The following is a 23,750-nucleotide window of genomic DNA, read 5'->3' on the forward strand; positions in this document are numbered from 1 at the left end:
TCATTGCTTGGTGAGGTTCATCTTGGTGAAGCCTTCTAACATGTCTTGGAGAAGGTCGACCTGATGTATGTACGTAAGAAGACGATAGAGAAAAAAAAATGACATGAAAAATGAGAAAATTTAAGGGAAAATGAATAAAATAAGGATGGACCAAATAAGAAAGGGTCAAGGCGAGTTGGTAAATGTTGTAATTACATAGACGAGGCAAAAATAAGATAGTAATGAGATCTTCTGGAGTGACAGAAAAGATATGACCATTTGTATGGCAGTACATCATTAAGCATGGAAGCCTAAAGCAGTTCTCTAGGTTATGTGGCTTAAATGTCATTTGTCTAGGGCTCATCATTCGCTTTGCACACAGACTAATATACAAATAGTGAATGGTCACCAGCGCGATGGTACAAGATTTTGCACGAGGTGAAAGATAGAGTCGCTCTATTCAACGAGGCGAATCCTAGTTGAATAGTGCGCCTCATCTTTCAACGAGTGCGAAATCTTGTTCCACTGCATGAGTAAAGACCATACGCTGTTTGTTTTATACAACACTTTGTACGTCAACAGATGTGGTCCACACAGATTCTTGAATTTAGCACAGAATGGCAACCATTTCTGTGAAAGACGAATGAGTAGTCGCACAGTCAGTCACAGTGTACGTACATACGCAAAGCCGATCAGTTGAAGTTGTTTACAAAAATCAGTGACAAAAGTACATGCTTGTAAGGCCAAAAAAAAAAAAATTGTTGCATTGGCGTAACATGAGATTTTCAAATAGGGTCGGTCGGGCGGATTATCTTTTTTTTTTTTTTGCTACCTGCATTTTACGTGTAAAACTCGTGCTCAGCTCAGTAAACAGTTACAACTGCTGCACCGAATGTGCTGTGTTCATCTATTCTATAAATCATTTATGAGGCCGATATTACTGGAATTATACCCCTTCACAGAATTTAAAGATGTTGAAATCCCTATCCTGAATGTTTTCACTTCATATTTTACTATTTTGACTTAGATAAGATAGATGCAAATTGACCCATATGTACGATCTTTTCATCGCACACGGCGATCTCTATTACAGTCCCACATATACAGATTCGTGTAAGTTCTCCACACAAGAAACCTACGGCAAAACTGTGCACAATACATCGCAGTCTGAATGCTACGTATACACTGAATAAATCTTGTTAGAGTACGTGTCCGTGTTGGAAACAGATGACGTACTGATCAAGGAAGGCTTATGCGAGGCGCTAGATCTCTCCCTCGTACATCCGATATCCCCAGAGCCGTTTCCACTTCCGGGTTTGTGCGATCGCGATCGCAATCAACAAGATATTTGATATCGATAGCAAAAATAAAAAATAAAAAAACATGGGGTCGGCGGAATTTTTAGGGTCGGGCGGGTTACGCCAATGCAACAATTTTTTTTTTTTTTGCCTAAGCGTGCTTGTAATTGTTGAGTGAGCGCGGCAAATGTTTGTTTATTGTGAAATCAGAGCCGTGCAATGGAACAAAAATTTGGACTCAATCGTGAGTTTAATACGAGAGTCAATGGAAATGGGTGACTTCAGCCATGCACTAACCATTTTTGCTCAAACAAAATTGCATGGCTGACAGCCACCACATGCGATGGAACTTTTAACTAAATGTCACGTGATGGGTAATTGACCAATCGGATAGCTACATTCTTTGTAGGTGTTATATAAAAAAGCCTAATCTTGTAAGGAGATTCACTCAATCTGTCTGAAATGGAATTTTTTATATACCTCAAGTTAGATCAGAAGGAAATATCTATTCTGTAAAATCATGAAAGAAACCATCATCTCATTTCATGGCCAATACATTTTTAGCTTCTGACATTTGCACACCAACAATGAAAAGAAACATCCAATCACATCTATTCAAGTGTCTGCACTGTTTTATACTCCGTGAAGAGGGCAGTTTAATCTCCTACAAGGACCATTTCCCCTAATTTTCCACACTGACAGAGGATGGGGCCAGTCAAAGGGATGCTATTTGAGATAAGAACAACATCATGACATGGTTGCCATGGTACCCACCTCCTCTTTCCTCTCTGTCTCCTTCAGCTTGGCTGACATCTGCTCCAGCTGTATGGCGTTCTCTTGCTGGCCCCGACAAGACACATACACCCTTAGCATCCCCATGATCTATGGTGGACCAAAGTCAATCATAGCAATCCAAGTTCAATAAATGAAAGACAGTAGAGTACATTATTACACTTCACTCACTACTGCTGGGGCAATCTTCATTAGTATCAACTTCCCTGAGCAAGGGATGGTACACTATTGGTGGAGATGAAAATTGGGCTTTTAACTTTTTGTGAGATACCAAGAAACCACTCATGAAATAGTACAGAGCATGATATTCAAAGAGGAATTCAAAGTTTATTTGATAAAAATCGGTTTGGGAATGGTTGAAACATCCAAATACAAAGTAAAACAAAGCGATCATAATAAAAGGTGGGTCCCATCTTTTATGAGGATTGCTCTGTTTTGGATATCTCTACCATTTCAAAACCAATTTTCATCAAATAAACTTTGAATTCCTCTTGGAATTACATGCTCTTTCACATTTCTTAAGAGGTTTCTCACTATGTGAACAAAATATAGTGAACAAAAGATGTTAGAAACCTGAAGTTGGATCTCAACCAAAACTATACAATCCCTTGAAGTGATTTTGTTCCATTTTAAATCTTTCAGCAATAATATATTCACTTGAATTTTTTAGCAATATACAGTCAACCAATTTTTGAATTTGCTCTTTGGCTAATATATTGTAGGTAAAACACCATCAAAGTCAGTTTCCTGAGCAGAAAGTGTGATAATCACCTCTAGTCAATTTCTTTTTTTTTTCACTTAACCTGTGCTGATAAAAACCATCCATCGATAGATTAGTAATAGACTGCTGGCATACTTCCATGTAATTTGATTACCACTCCAACCTTCCCAGTTTAAAGGACCAACATCCCCACATTGGTGCACTCACAAAGAAACACAACCCACACTTAACTCGGTTCCCCTCTTCCAAATAGTGTTAGCTTTGGCAACAGGCATTCTAGCCATGAATAGTGTTTGTGAGCCAAAGGCACTTGCTAGCGGTCTTGGCTAATAAACTTAATTAAGGAATTCACCACGACGTAAGCTGCACATGGTTGATACAATGCATGCAAAACATGTCTAGCTGTGAGAGTGTAGCGTTCTTGTAGTAAGATCATTTACACAATTTGGGCACACATAAATACACAGACACGTAAATACACAAACACACACACCTAGTTGTGTTTACGTGGCTTGCAATGATGTGTAGGCCTTACACAAGAGTATGCAAGACCTACTGTAAGGTGTAATACAGTGTGATCACTACTGAAGGCAGCAAATTATATTACAGTGCGCTCCTGTAATTAAAGAAAATGGCTTTAACGAAATTTTGTTACAACAAAGTAAGAATTTAGGTCCCAAAATAAATTATATATTTCATTTGTTCGGCAATAACGAAATTTTGATATACATGTAATGAGAGAAAAATGACGGTCCCAAGGACTTTATTACAATTGGAGTTGCCTGTACTTTTATGAACACTTCAGATTAGTGTTTTGTACCTTTAAATTTGGCCAGTTCTGCTGTACATAACGTACAGGTCTCCGCAGTGTAATTCTGCATGTTGCGCTGGTGCAGCACAGAACAGCATAACATGATTTGTGAATCTTGGCAGTACCGTAGTCAATATTAGCAATGCTGCCCAATATATACATCCTAGATAAAATACTTTGATATACAAGGTATCGAGACAAACACAGCAAACAATATCAAGATAGTATCTGCTCGTTCTGGAATTATGTTTGCAAATCACAATACAACTTTTCTGTTCTCCATTCTCCCTGTAAATTTATCAAAAAGGCAACATTATTTGCCAGTTCTTAGGATTAATCAGACAACAGATGACTTGCATACACTGCCTGAGTACCTTTTAAAAATCATATAATCATGGACAGCAGGCAAACAGAACACATAAAAAATGCATGTGTGGGACTAAGGCCTACCTGGAGTATCTCTTGCCTAAACTGGATCCCTTCCAGCGAGGGATTGGTGCGTAGATGTTGGAGACGACTCAGAGCCAGGTGGAAAGGGGTGTGGCCTCCCCTGTCCAGGACCTGCACATTGGCACCAGCTTGGAGGAGGGTCGTTACCATGGAGATGTGACTCCCTATTGCAGCTGTCCAGAGAGATGGACAAAAATGCAGGAATGAATGTTAACAATGCATTTTCACTGAAATTACACTTGAATGGAGCCACACATGAAAGTTTTACACAACTATCTGTACAACATAACACAGTCTTTTGACATCTCAAATGTGGCTTGCATTCAATGTGACCATGACATGCAATAAACAAACATGGTATCTGTTAATGTATTATCTTTGAGTCCATATTTCATAAAATATGCTTTCTTGCTAAAAAGAAAGAAAGAGATACCCATAGGCATGCTCTTTCACAACTACTAGGTATGGGTGAGCCAAGATTAATGTGGGCAGGAATGTAATAAGAGAAAAGAAGCTCTGATGAAGAATGAAACCGAGGAAAAATATTTCCATCCCTCAAACAGGCTACATGTGCATGTTACTGCCAACTTTTGTCTTTGCAAGCCCTTATTTATGGACTCACCAAAATCATATCGCTACAAAACTACACAGCATGAGATAAAAATGACACTGTTTATTTAAAGCTCTGAGCTGGAAAAAAACAACACAATAATTTACAATGAAGGTTCTTTTTCTAAAAAGTACGACCTACAATGTATAGTAGGTGTCCAACACATTGACACTGTACATTGAAACCGACAACCCTCTATTTATAGCACTGCCCATAAAGAATGAACTTTCACGCATGAGACTACGCGCAGTGGTTTTGCATTCTTCACTGGCGATTTGATGATGCCGAAATATTACTGAAAAACCTGATAATAAACAAGATCAACAGCAAAATAATGATACCGTAGATTATGAATGCACATTGGAAAAGTATTACGTGCATTTCACACGTATTGTCAATGGAGGGTAAGGGTGTTGGTTTCAAAACTATGGCACAACTGAGTGGGTCAAAATAACAACCCACGAGTTCAAAGCAGTTATCTTGGAGCATGTACCGCAAATTGCATTTTTAATGCGCACTTGTGAATTGAGAGTATTTTCTTTACATGTGAGCAAAATTTCAGACAAATTGTGAGATATTTTATGTATTTACTGACAGAAAAAACAGTAGGGTGTCGACGTGTTGGACACCCAACTCAGGGCTGCCAACTCTCACTCATTGAGAGTGAGACTCACTCATTTTGGTCCTTTCTCACTCTAAAACTTTATTTCATTTGCATGCATGCATTTCTATTGATCTCACTCATTTTGACTCCTAAATTACAGCATTGGCCTATGGGAGTCTCACTCTCAACTAGTTTCCAATGTTGGCAGCCCTGCAACTATACATATTGGAAAAGATTACGCTGAACATATCATATGACTGAGCACTCTTGGCTTTGAGAAGGCTATGCAACCACCATACCTGCTTTCCCTTTTCAAAGACTCACCTAAGTGTAATGGTGTATTGCCAATACCGTCTTTCTGGTTCACATCAGCCCCTCGGTCCAGGAGTAATTGCACTGCAGGAATACAAGTTGAGACAGCAAATAATCATGAATGAATGATGACATGGCTAGCTGAATGACTGACTTAATGATTGCTTGATTGGTTGGCTGATCATTTGATTAATTGATTGACTGATTACCTGACTGACTGATCTATAGAATAAGTGATTGATTGAACGAATCATTTACAGATGAATGACAGAAAGAAAGAAAGAATTAATGAATACATGAATGAATGAATGAATGGATGGATGGATGGAAGAATGAATAAATGAACGAATGAATGAATGAATGAATGAATGAATGAATGAATGGATGAATGAATGAACAAATGAATGGATGGATGAATGGATGGATGGATGAATGGATGAATGAATGAATGAATGGATGGATGGATGAATGGATGAATGGATGAATGGATGAATGGATGAATGGATGAATGGATGAATGGATGAATGAATGAATGAATGAATGAATGGAAGAATGAATGACTGACTGATTGCTTGGATGAATGAGTGAATATATTTTGATGGATGGCAAAATATTAATTACTATATTATAACCAAACAGAAATTAAATGAACAAATGAATCACAGTTACAAATGCATGAAACAATTTGTTAGTACGATATTCACTGGCATTTTATATGTATAGACATAGATAAACATGAATCATGAATACAAATAACACATGAAGGAATGTTTAAGCAAAATAAATGTTCTAAGTCTGCACTTAAAATCAGAGTTGATGATGGAAAATGATCCTGACAGAACAGCTAAGAGCAAGGCAAGCTCAGGAAAAGAATAATCAGTTCCTAAGAATAGCTGGAAGAGAAGAAAACCACTGAAACCAAAGATCCCCCACACACTGAATTTATCATTGACATTGAATGATTTAGCTCGGCAGCAAACATACACGTAGTGTTTTTCTCTGAATACTTTCAAACATAAGATGGACTTGATTTGGCCACTAAATGTTCCTGTTACACTCATTTCCTCCTATCATGTCTTGATGTCAGACAGGCATAACTGGAGTTGACAACTGAAATAGATTTCATACTTCTCACAGGAGGGGACAGCCTGCTTTAATCTTGCACACATTCTCTTTATTTGTCAGGTTTTAAGTGACAAATTGTAAAGTGGCAAGAAGAATCACATCAAAATACATGACATCGAAAGAGAATGTTACCATGGGAAACACATTACTGTGTTCATACCTACATTGTATCTCCTAGATTTGACAAAAAAAATGTGAATACATACTGTATAAACATGAACACTTGCATGGATGAACAGTATAGTAGCAAAGCATACAAGCAAGACTCATAAAAACTGTTTTTCAGTAGATCTATATAAATGTCTCATTACTAAATATACTTCAATTCTCTTACTAGGCATGTACATGTGCTCATTATGATTTCTGTATTTCATAATTCATTCTTATCCACTACACCTTGAGCACTTTAGTCATGTGATTATTAGTACCCTGTATTATCATTATTTATTATAAAGACATAAAAAAGAATGTTACAACATATGACATAATTACTTTCCCCTGGCTCTTTCTACAAGTCAAAAAATTGAATGAAGCACACTTGTATGCTGACAGACAAATTATGTTAAGAAATAAGACTGTTGACTAGCCAACATATAATTCTTACCAGAGACAAAAACAATAGCTGCAAAACTACTAGTATACTACAGACATAACAGTAGAAGACCTTTGGGCTACCTTCCTTCTCTCCACTGGATCCATACAAAATGTTGACATGATGTGCCCACTCAACCCACTCAATTTTAATGTCAACTGAACACCACAGAGCAAAATCAAACCCACGCATACATCACTCATATTGCACACAAAAACAGAGAGTACAATGGAATTCTAGTCACACATATTCATACAAAATGGTGATATTGTTCATAATCATATACTTTTTTACTACGAAGATGAGACGATGATGATGTGATGTTGGCTAACAAGTCTCCTAATGTCCTGGCCACAAATGGTAAGAAAAAACCACTTCACATTCTGTCTTTGAATTAAAAGGAATACAATATATCTTTAAGTGATCATGAATGTCAATCATCCACTGAATATTTCTTGTATTTTGTGAATGAGGTCATTGCTCTGGTGTGTTTTGTGCTGTGCATTGTTGATATGATGTGCGTACATCTCAGCTGCATTTCTGGAGCCACATTCCATTTGGCCTTCAGCCTCATGGAATACGGCTCCAAACCACAAAAATTATATCTATTTGCCCATATTTCATGAACACGCAGGGTAACTACTATAAAACAAAAACATTCGCGGCATGAAACTTTTTCAAATAGGAGCTGACAGCCATTTTCATGGCATGAAACTTTTGCGAATTGCCACTGGCATTCACATAATGCTTTACATTGAGACACAACCTTTTGCATGCATATTGCTTTCGCGAATCTTGGCTCCTGCGAAATTTCATGCACACAAAAATCTTTTATTATACAATAATAATGATGATGATGATGTTAATGATGATGATGATAATAATGATAACAATAATAATGATGATAATAATAATAATAATAATAATAATAATAATAATAAACTGGCATTTACATAGCGCATAATCAATTAAAAACTGCTCTATGCGCTTTACATACAGCTCTCCAATATCATTACATAACAATGAAAATAAGTATGTCTTTACGTTTCTCTTGAAAGATTCTGTTGATGTACATACACTGTAGCTGTAAATGTATTCAAAAGTAGTAGTATTCAAAAATAGTATTCAAGTTGTAAGCAAATACAAAGAAGAGCAACAATGACTGTTACACGATAAGACCAAAAGCATTTTTATCGCAATGGGGGAATAGTGAGACCGCAAAGCTCTCTCTCTCTCTCTCGCTTTTCACTGGGCAGTAGGGCCTACATGAACAGTCATGTACAGAAGATGATAACTACAATTGTAGCATTACATCCCCCCAAACACACACTAACACCTACATTAACAATAGATGTGAGAAGAAAATGGCAGCCATTAGAGAATCTTGGCATGAAGTATGGTGAGTCATATTCTAGATTTTGGACTCTTTTTACGACAGATCTTTACTGGAGCTGCTAAACCAATTCGCATCAAGTTGTGTGATGGCACGATCCCAAGAACGGGAAGAAAAAGAGTCCAGACCAATCGCTCTCAGATGCTGACAGAGTTCAAAAGTTCACGCCTTTGTAAATTAGAAGTACGCTCCATCAATATTCTTAGGGAAAGTTATCAGCTTCTAGAGAGCAATACATATGGACTCTTTTTGTCTCAGGTTCTTGGCTTCGCACCATCACTCAACTTGACACATTCAGGTTTAGGAGCTCAAATAAAGCTATCATAAAGAAGTCCTGATTCCAGACTACTAGGTGATTCTCAGCTCATTTTCTTCCTTCCTCTAATGAGAGGGGTGAGATTAATACCACAAGAAGATAAAACACTGGATAAATAAGCTGGAAATGTACATTAGGTGGCCAGAAACAACCAACTTCTTCAGCTTGGCAACAGAGTACATTTTCCTGTCGTCTGGTGCTTAAATAAACATCGCCACAGAAACAAACTAAATACACGATAAACCAATGAGGAGAATGAACTTTACATGATCCATTTTCATGACTTTGAGCACCCGTCTCACACCCACTTTAATCTTTCACTCCTTACCCATCTTTTCACTGCATCCTTCCCGCCACCGTAGCAACCTTAGTAACCATAGCAACCCTTCATATGCTACTCTTGTGATGGCTCCTCTACTCTGTTCAATTGTCATCACCTGATGTTTTTGTTTCATTACTTCCCCTTGTGAATATCTTTTCCCGCTATTCTTCTTCAGCCTACACATAACATTGATTTGCAGTCGTTATGCCACAGATTACTGTTTGACAATACCGCTCATATATTCAAAGAGCAGGGCAGGCAAGAAGCCAGTTTTTTTTTTTTCCATATCATGAATTTTCAAGGATAGAGGTCTAGTCGTAATCTACCAATCATTTAATGTCAGTTTCTTTGGTTGCAATTCATATCAGTTCTTGAGTAGCTCATTACAGAGCAGAGGACATTTTCAGAGACTCCAACCCCAAGCACCTTCTGATCTGGAGATTCTCCCGCCCGAAACCCCTAGCAAACGGGAGACTCCAAGTTGATGTGTGCGAAGCGCGAAGTTTCTATGGTTCTAGATGTTCTCTGGTGCTATCTAAGGCTTATTTTTCAACATACGATAGCAATAATGAAGAAATCCTTTCCACCGGGAGACACAGAGCCAGGGCGGGAGAAATCAAATCTCAAACGGGAGAACGGGAGATTTTGCAAAAATGGGCTTTCGGCGGGAGATCTCCCGTCGAAAATGGGAGAGTTGGAGTCTCTGCATTTTGCTCGCCTCCATGCAGGAAAGAGGCAGACATTGCAGGTAATTTGTGAAAATTAACACTGGAGAAAATTTTAAATCATCAGTACCTGAACCCTTCACAACACAGTGACCCTACATTATTGAGCAGAGTGCTGTAAAACACAATGTTTTTGTGGCATGAAATTTTCGCGAATTGGAGCCGACTGACTTTTTCCCCGACATGAAATTTGCGCGAGTTGCCTCTAACATTCTATGCGTATAGTGTAGACAAGAACTTTCACATGCATTTTAATAATTGCGAATCTTGGCTCTCACGAAATTTGCGAAATTAAAATGCATGCAAACATTCCTTATTTTACAGTATGCCCTACACAAGTACACACATCATTCTTGGCCAGTGACAGTACACTGAACTCTACAACATGTACTCTAAAAATTCATCTCTCACCCAGCATCCCTCTTCCTCTCCTTTTCTATTTTCGCTAACCCATTTTTTTTTCCAGCGAGAAGCAAATACCAGAGAGGTCACGACTAAACTACGTAAAGCATTGCCACCAAGGACATGGTTACGGCACCAAGGACATGGTTACGTCTCACATAATATGCTTGTTCCTGCAGTATGGTGTGTTTGCTCTAAGCCACAAGTCAGAATCACAACACATTTAAGTGTCTGTGGTAGTAAAGGAAGTGCTAACTAAAGGTCATAAATTTCCTGACATAGGCTATATGCAACTAACATTTTACTTTTCTGTTTGCACAAAAAGCTTAGAGAACATTTCCTTCCACACTAGCTCAGCTTCCACTCAATGCAAAGCTCTCTTGTTCTAAACTAATATGTAAATCAGCGGGAATAGTGTCATACATGTACCTATTAAGGATACCAAAGGTACTGTTAATGTATGTAGGTACAAACACGATACACATGTCTCCGAGCTATTAGCACCTGTTGAAATTCAAACTAGGTTATCTGACCATATAAGATTGTATCACAACTCTATCTACACCTGTACATGACCTCAGATTTATAAGCAGCTTTCAAACAGAAAAGTTATGTCCTACTTTGTCTCCATGCAAATAGTAAGAGACCAATTTGTGTTTGTTGCAAACTTACCTACTTCGTAACAGCGACATAAAAACTAGGCAAGAGTCACAAAGGAAATCAGAATACTAGACGGGTAACAGCAACACAAACAAAACATAAACAGATAACAACAACAATGACCTCAATAACTGCAGTATCAAATGCGAGCAGTTTAACTCTCTGATGTAAGAAAGCAGTACTACTTATGACAAGTCTATGTTACACTCTGGTGACATGTAACGATTCTCACGACTTACACACCAAACATTACTGTAAAACGAGAAATTTTCACGTGCATCTTAATTTCGCGAATTTCGTGAGCGCCAAGATTCGCGAAATGAAAATGCATGCGAAACTTCTTATCTACATTATATGCATTGAACGCAAGAGGCAATTCGCGAAAATTTCTTGCCGCGAAAAAGGCCGTCGGCTCCAATTCGCGAAAATTTCGTGCCGCGAATATATCATGTTTTACAGTATACTTCCCAGTATCCATGGCACTCGACTGTTGCTGAATGCATCACAATAAAAGTCCTACAAGATACTGCAGAACAAGACAAACACCATGCACTGTCTTGCCCACATTATCGCAAGCTGTGATTAAAGGGTTTTTAATGTAAGTTCATTGACTTTTGACCTTTGACCTTGTCTGACTTCACCAATATTCGAATCTGACTGGCATCTTTTAAATAGGTGATGTACCTGTGGTCTGAGTTTTGTGGTCATAGCTCAAAGCTGTGGAAAGTTATTGAATGAACACAATACTGTACAGCAAGACATTTGTTATCTCAGCATGGGAAATTGGAGCCGATGGCCTTTTTCGTGGCATGAAACTGTTGCAAATTGGTGACTACCATTCACTGCATTGTGCATAGACAAGAACTTTTGCACAAAGTTTACTTTTGCGAATCTTGGCTCCTTGCAACATTTGCAAAAGTTTGAGGCATGCAAAAATTTCTGGTTTTAGAGTGTCTGAGATGGAATGAGACTGAACCTTGATATGTGCTTGAAGTTACTATGGAAGCTGTTTCTTAGCAATGAGGAGTGTGATTATTCTTTGTGATGTGTAAAGGAACAAGAGAAACTTTTTGCAACTGACTGACAAATGGCAATTTGTCAATCAGTTGCAACAGAAAATTTATATAGGTCTGTATATGTTGCACAATGGAGCAGCCTATGGATATGAAAAGGCACAAAATAATGTGCCTCTACTCAGAAGATATCATAGTGGTATGTGAGGAGTTTTTCCTGAAGTGATAAAGTGTACACATTACTGTTTATCACAGGTTTATCCAACAGGGAACTCTACAACTACAATCGGAATTACAATGTATAAAAGTTCTTCTAAACGACTGATGAGAACTCTCTATGTACAGCTATATCTTCTGCAGTCATTTACGATACTGGGAGCAGCTGTGGCCTTGAGAAAAATAATCTGACTAGGTTTGATCTTGGGCATGCAAGAATAATATTGTGACGCACTTTCATTTTTTTTCCCCTGACATTAAACGTGACGTAAACATACAGGCCTTGGGTAGGAACTATTCGTGACACAAACCACTGATGTGACATGTGACATAGGGAGTGCAATCAATCAAAGTATGTCACGGCTCTGCCTACAGGGTATGGGATCATCGACAGCACGTCGTCACACGTCACACTCTTCAGGGTGAGGGGGGGGGGTACCTATCTTATCAGAGTCTCTGACCCTTCATTAAAGGCATAATTCACCATTTGCAGAAAAAACAAAAACTCAGCATCAGTACTTTAAAATAGTTCTAAATGTGAGTCAGGGATATAAACAACCACTGTAAAAATTTGAATCTGTATAATCAATGTTGAGTATTGCTAACTACACAAAATGTGAACAAAAGTTATTCAAAAATGTTTCCAGACTAAACCCTCTCCAGTTATGGTCTAATGAGAAAAATTCTGATATCTCCTTACAAATATTTTAAATAGGCTTTATTGCAAAAATTGTATATGGCAGGATGCTATGTGACAAAACAGACCTACACATATAATGCATCAAATGTGATATCTTGAACATGTTTTAAATCACTGCTCCCAAAGGTAAACAGGACCTTTAACAGCACACCACTGCTGTCCTGAAGATCTGAATGTTATGTACAGTGTTTTTCATCTTTCAAAAAATGTACAAAATGTCTGATGACATTCCCGGGAAGCTTGATGGGTCAGGCCAAGTCACGCCTTTCATCATAAAATCAAAGACTTGATTCTATATGCGGTGTGAGGAGTGTGGCACGCATCAACAGTGGGCAATTCACCCTTGCTCAGCTACCCTTTAAATCTTGTTTTTTCGATAAATATTACAAAGCTTTGCTGATTCATACTTTTTTTTTGGGGGGGGGTGGTGATGTTTGACACAAGACATTTAATACTGCCCCACAGTCTTTGCTTCTTTCACAAAAAACAAAAATTACTGAATATGTGGTATTCTAAGATGTTCTCTATTTTCACAAAATCCCCAAGTTTGCTGATACATAACAGTAACCACTGCCTCCCATAGCATAAATCTGCTGTACAGTGTACATAGTCTCTCCATAGAAAGAAATCACAAACTTCTCTCCTGAAAAGGGACAATTCTTTCATTTTTCATTCTGTACTACTGCAAACGTCAATACTTTTGTGTGATTATTATCTTCTTCTTCTTGGGGGCTGAGCAGCTCAAAACATGCATCTACTGTATACGCGGATTTTTGAATTTGCACTATGCAATTGCCAACCCATTCAAAATAAGCAGAGAAAATTGTGAAGACATTTTCGCGGGTTTTAGAGTTGTGCTGGCCAGAAGTAGAGTGAAATACATGAAAATTCATGTACCCCAAAAATATCTGCATTTACAGTAGATGATGAATTCCATCGTTAGCAACATTGTCTTACAAGTCTTAGTTCACAAAATATTATGCTTGCAAAGTGCAGTATACATTAATTAACAACACTCATAAGGAGATGCAAGTTGGGCTGATATGAAGACAGGTGGATTTAGGCTCCACCCACCAATGGGACTACACTTGCCACTTGTAAGTCTGTCACTGGAATCTTCACATACCGTCATTCCCTTTATACCTCAAACCTTAAAATTTCTTCGATCTCCTCACAATGCTGCACTGCAAAATGATGTTTCACGTAATCATCTTCAGTTGAAGTAATACCAAGACATTCCAAATGATTTACTGTATATGCCAAATTTAGCAAGCCTATATTTTCTTTGTGTGTGTGTGTGTGTGTGTGTGTGTGTGTGTGTGTTGAATAAACCAGTCTGAAGCTACGTGCAACGTCTGTGACTTTTAAGAAAATAGTAATGTTTCCATAGTATTCCACTCTTTCTTTTCTTCATTTTTTTCCCTTTCCTTCATTCCTCCTCCTCTTCTTCTTCTTCTTCTTTTTTTTTTCTCTTGTGTTGTTTTGTATTTTCTCCCCCTCCTTTCCCATGCGTTCCTGTCAGCCTGTTGGCGGGCTGATTATATAACTATATTTACTATATTGTGATGCGTAGGCAAGAGCAGTTAACCAAATTAGGTGCATGTGTATGTGTGTGTATGGGTGTGTTTGTGTGTGTTTGTGTGTTGCATGTGTACAGATAGGGGTGGGGGAGGAAACAGGAAGGGAGGGAACTGGTGGGGGTGGTCATAGGGACTCAGTAAGGGATATGAGTTAGTAGGTGTATGGGCGGGTATTGGTTGATAAATAATATGGTTCCATTATTTATTACTGTATAATTTTGCTGCATAATTCATTTGGATGATTATTAAGATTAATGCTAGAAGAATTGAATTATCACTGTTAAATTTAAGCAATTTTTTGAGAGCATAGGGGAAGTGACTGTATGTAAATTGATAATTGTTCATGAAAATGTAATTTTTGTTATGTCATTATGTACAGCAATAGCAAATTTGCTATTATGATCACAAATGTATATTTTCGTCATTTCAATTGTAGCAAATGAAAATTGTTATTTTTTTTTCTATTACTTTGAATGGAACAGAATAAACATCGTTGAAAAACAAAAAAAAAGTGTGTGTGTGTGTGTGTGTGTGTGTGTGTGAATTGGGACTTCCCCGACAATATCCTCAGTGGCTGAATTCCCAATTGTAAGGTACAGAAGTCAACAGAGAAATATAAGCGTGCATGTCACATTCACGCCTGGTTCAGAGTTAATATTCTAGGATTTTGTTAAATTTACCCATTTCATCACTAGAGTAACAAAATTTGTATCAAAAAACAAACAAAAAAACAAACAAAAAAACAAACAAACCTTGCAAAATATTTGGCATATATTGGATAACAAGACCAATGCCATTAAACCCTTCACACAGTGCAGTAGACACCAGACAAATGTACAGGTCTGCCACAGACATGCTTTGTCACTTCTAGAACTCTGCCTGTACATGAGCATACCAGGTACTATGGATCTGTGGACCAAACTCATCTACCCCTGTCGGTGGTATCGTCATAACCAACACTACACACTGGCACAGGTCCAACAGTCCCTGGCCAGTAAAAATTACTGTTGGACCAGTAACTTTTTCAGGAATGGACCAGTAAAAGATAGAAAAAAATGGGCACCTACTGGTCCAACAGACAGGTTGGACCTGTAGAAAAATGGGTTAGTGCAAGGAGGCGGGAATCTCTTCCCACCTCCCTGGTTAGTGTGCAGCCCTGTCATACCTATATCTCGGAAGCCCTTGGTGATTGCAAAGTGAAGAGCTGTCCTCCCTCGGTCGTCTCCTCGGTTCGGGTTGATGCCCTCGTCTAGCAACCTTAAAACTAATCAGGACAAGGGAGAGAAGGATGGTGAGAATCATTCAAGTGAATCCTGGCAGACATGTACAGAATAAAGGAATGAACAAATATCTTGTCAAAAGGGTAGATAGATGCATAGATAGATGGATAGAGATAAAATAAGATAGATAGATAGATGGATGGATGGATGGAAACATACACTATGAACAGTAGCTAGATAAAGAGATGGATAGAGATATAGAAAGATAGATCTACATAGGTAGGTAGGTAGATAGATACTTGGATAGGTAGACAGATGGAAAAAAGAATAAAAGATAAAGATTAAATGAAATAGAAACATGGGTGTATCATGGTAGGATTGGTTATGACATGTTGAAATATACATGTATACTACAATCATTTAAGTTAGCAAATTATATAATCACAAAAGTTATTATCAATGTTCTTTTGTTTGGTCAGATCTGTAAAAGTTATAAGAATGTCATGTTCTTTACAACTATCTCTTTTAATCTCCATCATTCCTTTTGTATGTACGTCTTGGAGACGACATTTCTTGTCTTGACCACATACAAGCCATACTGCATTGACATTTTACGTCATTAAAAAGTATGTTAATGTTTATCTCCCACCCCCATTTCCATGGGGGAAAAAAACACACACACAAAGATTGCCACAAAGAAATATGAGAATTGATCAACAAACATCATGTGCATAGTGTTCAAGGGTGTGTGGGCTATATCATATTCTGTGTGATTTCTTCCCACAGTGAAATTCTGGCAAGTGTTCAACAGACTTACCTTCATGGTATTCCCCTTGTTGTGCAGCAAGTCTCAGCTTTCTTTCACCTGGCAATAAAACACAGGCAAACAAAGTGTCAGCTTCATGAATTAATCACAACAAAGGTACAAGATTGTAATGCTACTCCAGAAGCACATCCTTAAAATCACCAACTATCAGGTATGAACTCTAGCTTCCTTACAATGAAATACTCCAACAAATACAAATCAGTTAACAAGTATTTTTTATTCTACTACATTAAATATATCAAATAGAGCTCATAAAATCTTATTTAAGTGTACAACTTATTTGCATTCTACAAGCATCAAATTGATATGAGTTTGAATGATTATAAAGCAAATAGAGCATTTTTCTTTTTATCCAATTGCTTGACTTTATTGCCGTACATCCTCACGCCAAGAAAATGGATGCCAGATTTAATCTTAACCAGTTGAGGATGGACTGATTTCGCTACAACACGCATTTCTCATAGACACCTGCCCGAGTATACTCAAGACTCGTCCTCAATGGACTCATGAAATGGACAAGCACTTCTAAAAGCTTCAAATATCATTTGTACTGCAAGTATTGGTTTTCTTTCCTCTCTTCCCTAATTCTCTCCATCTCTCACTCTCCCCTCTTTCTCTTCATTCTTTCTCTCTTTCTATCATCTCCCTCTCTCTCTCTCATCTAGCTCTTCCTGGAACAGTACACCTGTAAACAAGACAATTATGCCCCCAGAAGATGATGTAAATGGTGGCTGGCATTGCCTGCACCAAGAGACCCAGGACTGCTAATTCAATACACAGTCCTGCTTTAAATGTAGCCAAGGAAGTGCAATTACACGGCGTTGTGAGGCTTTAAAACACTCTCTTCCTGCTCCAAGAATCGCAGTTCAAGCACAGGGCAAAATCATTGGTCTCCTTAAAGCCCTAGGATATATTTGCAGTCATTAGTTACATTTTGGATGGTTTGTTGCCCTAATGCTGTTACAAGTGCTCCATCACTTTCATTATTTATGTATGCTTAACTATGTACATTCTGAATAATTTTGATTGCCTGAAATGATACAAAATATGACAAAATCCAGTAGCAGTCAAACAGGCTCCTTAAACATGCTCGGCACAAAGGGAAAGGGATGCATGTAACCACATACAGACTGTACTGTATTGTGTGTTCTTTTCTTTCCTTATTTTCCCCAACTCTATTCATTGATTTATTCATTTTTCTTGTTAGTAAAACAATGAGTTCTGTAATTCTGGTCTTTCAATAATATTCTTGAAATTATATTTCTAATGTTTTCAAAATGATTTAACTTGCACATATCTTAATATGATCACATAGTTAAAGGTTGAATGTTTGCATTGATACTTCTGCAAGAGATTACCACAAACTCAAGAGTTCAGAGGAAGAAGGAATGGCTGAGAACCTCTCCAATAAGTCTTGCCTAGTTCCATGCTATTTGGTGGCATGAAGATATTATAAAGTTCATTGAGCCAAATTTGGGCTCACACGATTACATACTTCAAGCTCAATACTCAACATTATTACACGAATCAATTTCCATTTTTGTTACATGCATTTTTCCATCATCAAATTTGTAAAGCAATACCAGTTAATGCAAAATGTCTGCATACTGATTGTGAAATATGTACCACCTGATTTATCTTTTCTAACGTCCAAGAAAAAAATAAAATAAAAAGATATTAGTGGGTAACAGCACTGGCTTTATGTTCACTTTAAGATTGCATGATTGCAATGCACACAAACAAATCTATACTGCATGGGTGCAAAGAGAAGACCATTAAAAATATCACATCATAAACTTGTAATTGGTTTTATAGCAACAGACTGAGTGATGAGGTACATAGTCAAAGAAAATCCAAAGATACACTTTTCTCAAGACTCCTTCTCTGCATATCCACACCAAACATGACATCAGTTTTATGTGGACAGTGGAACAAATCCTGTTTTTCAATGGGTTGAATTATTTTGTGGTAATGAAGTGGGAGGCCCGGGCGAACTGATTGCTAGGCAACTGCCTTTAAACCAAGGAGTGACTCGGCTTGTCAGGCACCTGTTTCATCCCATTAGACGCCCTAGCAAGGGGCCTTCAGTTCACTGAGCCGCCTGGCATTTGATTACTTGTGTCTTCCACTCCAGACAGGTCTTTCCTGGATCTGCTTGCCACACAAAACCACACACATGACAGGGAACATCGTCGCACCTCCCGTGAGCCATGCCCTGGAAGACACCGCTTACATTCAATTGTGGATCTTCATCGAAATTCACACCAGCTCACTAATCAGCCACTTGCCCACTACCAGCTGGGGCTTGGTTTAAGAATGACCAATGATGATGGTGGCTGGGTCATGCACAGGTCACACTTTTAGTTTTATCATTATCTTTGAAACACAAAGTCCAGAACAAGGCAGTAGCATTCTCTGTACAAAATTGCACATTCTACTATCGCATATAAGCAGATGTACAATGCTCCTGTACATAAACATTATTTACCAGTAATGTGATACATAATCCAGGATTTAGCATCAGTAGTGGCCCTGTGGCCCAGGGCCATTAAAAATTCGTGCTGGGCTAGCAGGTTTTTTTTAGGTGGCCCGTTCTGGGAACTAAAGCTTCAAAATAAATTGTTACTTTTGTTTTAATTTCAGGCCACTACAAATCTTTTTGGGCAACCAAAATTTAAGATTTAAAGACATCAGTGCCCCCCCCCCAAAAAAAAAAAAAAGTGTTGAACCCTTGAATCATATTACATGCTTTTTTTTGTACTTTTTCATTATAGTATGTTTGACCTGCACTAAAATATATTTTTCCAAGGTGATTTCCTACACATCTCTTGCACAGTGGATGTCTACCACTTTTTTATGTTAAAAATCTCTACACTGGACCATTGGGAAGGCTGATATTGAAGCAATTACTCTGGCTTCTCAGGCTTAAAAAAAAAAAAAAAAAAACTTAGATGTTCACATTACTTGAGAGTAGACCAGGTGCAGTACTCACTCAACTCTTCAAAGTTTTATTGATGCCCAATAGTTAACTGCATTCACAGTCTCTAGGGCAAGTGAAACAACAACAACCACAAATCATAAAGCATTAATTTCATAGGCTATCAGGAGTTGATGATGATGAGGAAAAAGAACAAAACACAGCTGTAATAATCCTTGCAAGATTATCAAGTGCAAGCCAATTCCATTAAGTATAAAATGTTCAAAAGCCCAGGAAGAAAGTGAATACAGGAATGGTGACTGTACTTCAATCATAGACACAATTTTAAGCAAAAATGTGCTTTTAAAATATGAAACAGGGTCTACATGTAGGTTCCATGACTAGTGCAGTGCAGACTGATGGGATTTCAGTTCATCTGCTTAAGGCCACCCACACTGTACGAGTTTCGGTTGCATGACTAACAGACTTTGGATCCGAAATAAATAACAATAGCCTCAGAATAAACACGCTTGTTTATTTCAGATCCAAAGTCGCTTAGTCGTGCAACCTAAAGTTGTGTAGCATGCAGTGGGCTTTAGGGATGAAAATGGGGTCCACAGTGACACCCAAACTTACACGTAGCACAGTATGCAAGCAGACCATTGACAAACTATCAAAGAAGAAACGTTCTGATGTACAATTGTACTAAAACACTGATCTTACATCATTTTAAATATAATACCATCTGTCACTACCCTGACAGCCGCTTGTGTTCAAGCCCAGTGCTCAGTGTACAAAATGTACAGATTGAGAAAACCACTGGAGTCACATACAAGTTGTAGATGCTGTAATTATAATGCCTTTGAGCTTTGCTTTCCTTTTAATTTTGAGGGAAAATTCAGTATGTGTCATGATGAAACATGTGTGGAAAATAAATACTCAGACAGGAAAATCATCTCATGAATGAAACATATTACTTCAAAAAACAAATACTGTGTCATCACAAGAAAAATGCAAAACCACTCATGTTGTGATTTTCTTTTGCAATTGATCCTTAGTATGTACTATGCATTTGATTTCCCATTTAATTGGTTTTGGTTAATTCTTCTTAAAACTTTGTTTTGCCAGCGATGTCAAATATTACAAATGGGTATTGCACGTTTGAGTTTGGAAAAGTTTTCTTATCAAAAGAGAGATAGTGATCGCCAGTCATGCAAATGGCTAAATATCAATATGATACCTATGTGTAAAGGAAATAAAGATTGGAAGTGCACTCTTAGATTATGTACAATGTGCCATTCCTTTATTTTCAGATGGTATTTACATAGCAAATGAAATTCCTAACCATCTTTTCTTTTCTTTTTTTGTAAGATACTGCTTGTTCTACTATATAGCACCCACACTACAGCATGGAACCCCTACAATTAAGTCATCTGATGTGTCATTACTTTATAACAATGTAACAGTATACAGTATACTCCAAGACCATACCATACTCATCTTTTGGCTAAAGTACTGAACAATGGACTTTTGTTTTTTGTTTCTGTTTGATTTTTGATTTTTGATTCTTGATTTTTTTTTTTTTTTTTTTTTTGGGGGGGGGGGGGGGGGAGAAGGATTTTTGTGATTTTTTTTTTTTCTAATAACAGGAAAATAATACCTGGTACTTAATTACCATCTCATATATTAATGAGGTATATGCAGCCCTCCACACTGGAATTTCAAAGGAGGTATCTATGGCTTACTTCTCTTTTATCTACGAAAAAGACACAACAAGGATTCAATTTGTAAGAGAAATAAAACAAGAGCTACATATTTGTGATGATTTGAGCACAAATCAAATACTGAGAAGCTTGTAAATGAACACCTCGATTGTCTCCAAAGAATGACTGTGACATTGCTTACTTACAAACACAGCCCTGTCACTGTACGTGCTACACACAGCGTTTGGTTGGGCTACATTGTACCTTACACAGAGCTTCACCGTAGGAGCATTGCACTTCCGAAATCTATACACAGTGCCACCCTGGTGCCACTCTCCTACTTGCCTGTGTACAGACATTTGAGTGTAGCTGGTGTAGGTAAAGACTTACATGTACGGAACAAGCAAATGCCCATTCATTTTATTTGCCTGATGGTGGGAAAGCAGTCCAAAATGAGTTTGTAATATCAGCACCACGTCCTCATCTGACATATTTCTTCATAACTTGATCACTGATAAATACATTAATAGCACCCTCAATAAAAGTAGAACTGACAAATTCTAAACAAGCAACAATGTTATGGTTATTTGAATTAATGTTGTAACTAACTTTTTAGATTGCCACATCTTTCTAAAGCCTATTTTAATTTAAAAACAGTCATGAGATTGCGCACGCACCGGAGGATCCTCCGGTGCGGGCGCAAGTTCGCTCTCACAGCTTGCGCGCTGTCTCGTGTGCTGGATGCATGATGTGAGGTAACACACGTCGTGGGATTCCAGAAAACAAACTGGAGTACTCTATCAGTGTGGAATAGTAATTTGGATCATTATGCACAAGATCAGGTTGGTACTGATTTTATTTTTCTTGTTACGAATTTCTGTAAAAAGATGTCAGACTTCAGCTTCAAGAGGCCGATTCCTGCGCGGAGAGGTGAGAGCTGCAGAAAAAAGCACCGAAAGTATTTAGTCGGATCAGGCCGCTACGTGCGGCAATCTTGCATTGTGCGAACACGCTGGCACCCGTGTTTTGATGGATCGCTCTGCATCGGTTGATTAAAACTCGATTTTTTAAGAAAAAAAACAGACAGAATTTTTTCTTCTTTTCATCATGGATAGTGGACATGTGTGTGTAACAAAAAAATGAATGTGCAAAGTTGCGACAATTTATATGTCAGATGTGAGATGAATAAAAAGTGAATGGGGGGCTTCTTGAGGCCCCCCCCCCCCCCCCCCCAGGCCTCATGAGGCGGGGCAGTCTTCGTGAGCGGGTTTCCCGGACTGACCTTGACAATACAATAAATCAAGAGTTTTTAGAACTGCGAATAATATTATCATGTAAATTTATTGAATATGGTGCTTATTGTCTATCAAGGCAAAGCCAGTCTTGCCTTGGTCATGCCAAGGCCTGGTCCATTCCTGGAATCCTGGTCATGCACGTACAAAACAGTCATACCTTGAAAGTATCTACCAACAGGTGATCGCTGGAGAACCACTGCACCTCTGCGGCATCGCAATCGTCTCTTTTTTATCTTGCCATGGAACTCTGTAAGTTCATTGTTATTCGGTGAAATTGCATATTCAAGGTCTAAATATGGCTGTTGCACTTGTAGAGTTGAAAGACTTGGGCCCCCTGCACCCCTGCTGGCGCTGGCTGATGATGCTACAGCGCCTCCAAGAGTGAACCCTTTGGAGGTTTCTGAAGACCAGTTTGAAAAGTCACACTTAAAATTGTCCCCTGGTCCTAAAACACAAGAACTCAACATATCTGAGGCAGAAGCAACGCTGTGTTGACTATGGTTTTCGCCCGACGGGCCCGGCTCAACATTATTGTTAGTGTTCGGCGAGTCACTTGGAGCGATGATGTTTATCACGGGTGGCGGAGCCCGCATGTACAGCAATCCAGCCGAACAAGACGGTCCAGTTTCTGTCGCGCTGTCGCTCATTCTCCTTACGCTATCTGTCGGGTTTTCACGATCATATTTTCTCTACGTGCGTTCAGCGATGGTACTTCATCATTCACAGTTTAGTTGCAATGGGCGAGAAGATCCTTCATGATGTCCTTTCACCGCAACATTAACCGAAGGCTTCTTAAAAGTGCAGGGAATTTGGTGGCAAGATTTCCTGTCTTCCTGTGCTGTACTGTACTACACTGTGCACTGTTAGCTAGCTTGCGATATCTATATCGATATGTACGTAGCTAGCTAGCTAGTTAGCAGATAGCATGCAGCAGGCAGGCACATAACGCATTACATGGAATACATGCCACACAACCTTGGTGTCTAGTCGTCGACGTCAGTGTCGAGTGTACGCACGTCACTCCCGCACCGTACCACATAAGGATTGCACACCACAACCACAACATACACAACGAGTACTGCACGCGCCACTGGACGCTGGTATGGTACAGTGTATCGTGTAAGGACACACGTCCATATTGTATGCACATATGTACATACGTACGGCG

General features: G+C 38.4%; 1 protein-coding gene across 1 annotated transcript; it reads right to left on the reverse strand.

Moving 5' to 3' along the window:
• Positions 1-23,422, reverse strand: LOC139742457 (ankyrin repeat domain-containing protein 54-like). The gene is made up of 7 exons (XM_071652995.1): positions 22,740-23,422; positions 16,659-16,706; positions 15,787-15,885; positions 5,590-5,661; positions 4,052-4,224; positions 2,052-2,159; positions 1-60 (listed from the first exon to the last, which is right to left on the reverse strand). Exons 1-7 carry the CDS (start codon positions 23,227-23,229, stop codon positions 1-3), a joined length of 1,050 nt encoding a protein of 349 aa, XP_071509096.1. The 5' UTR covers positions 23,230-23,422.
• Positions 23,423-23,750: the final 328 nt, after the last annotated feature.

The sequence above is a fragment of the Diadema antillarum genome, unplaced genomic scaffold (genome assembly GCF_040938485.1).
Source record: "Diadema antillarum isolate AM-2024a unplaced genomic scaffold, OU_Dant_1.0 seq00001001_RagTag, whole genome shotgun sequence".
NCBI lineage: Eukaryota > Metazoa > Echinodermata > Echinoidea > Diadematoida > Diadematidae > Diadema > Diadema antillarum.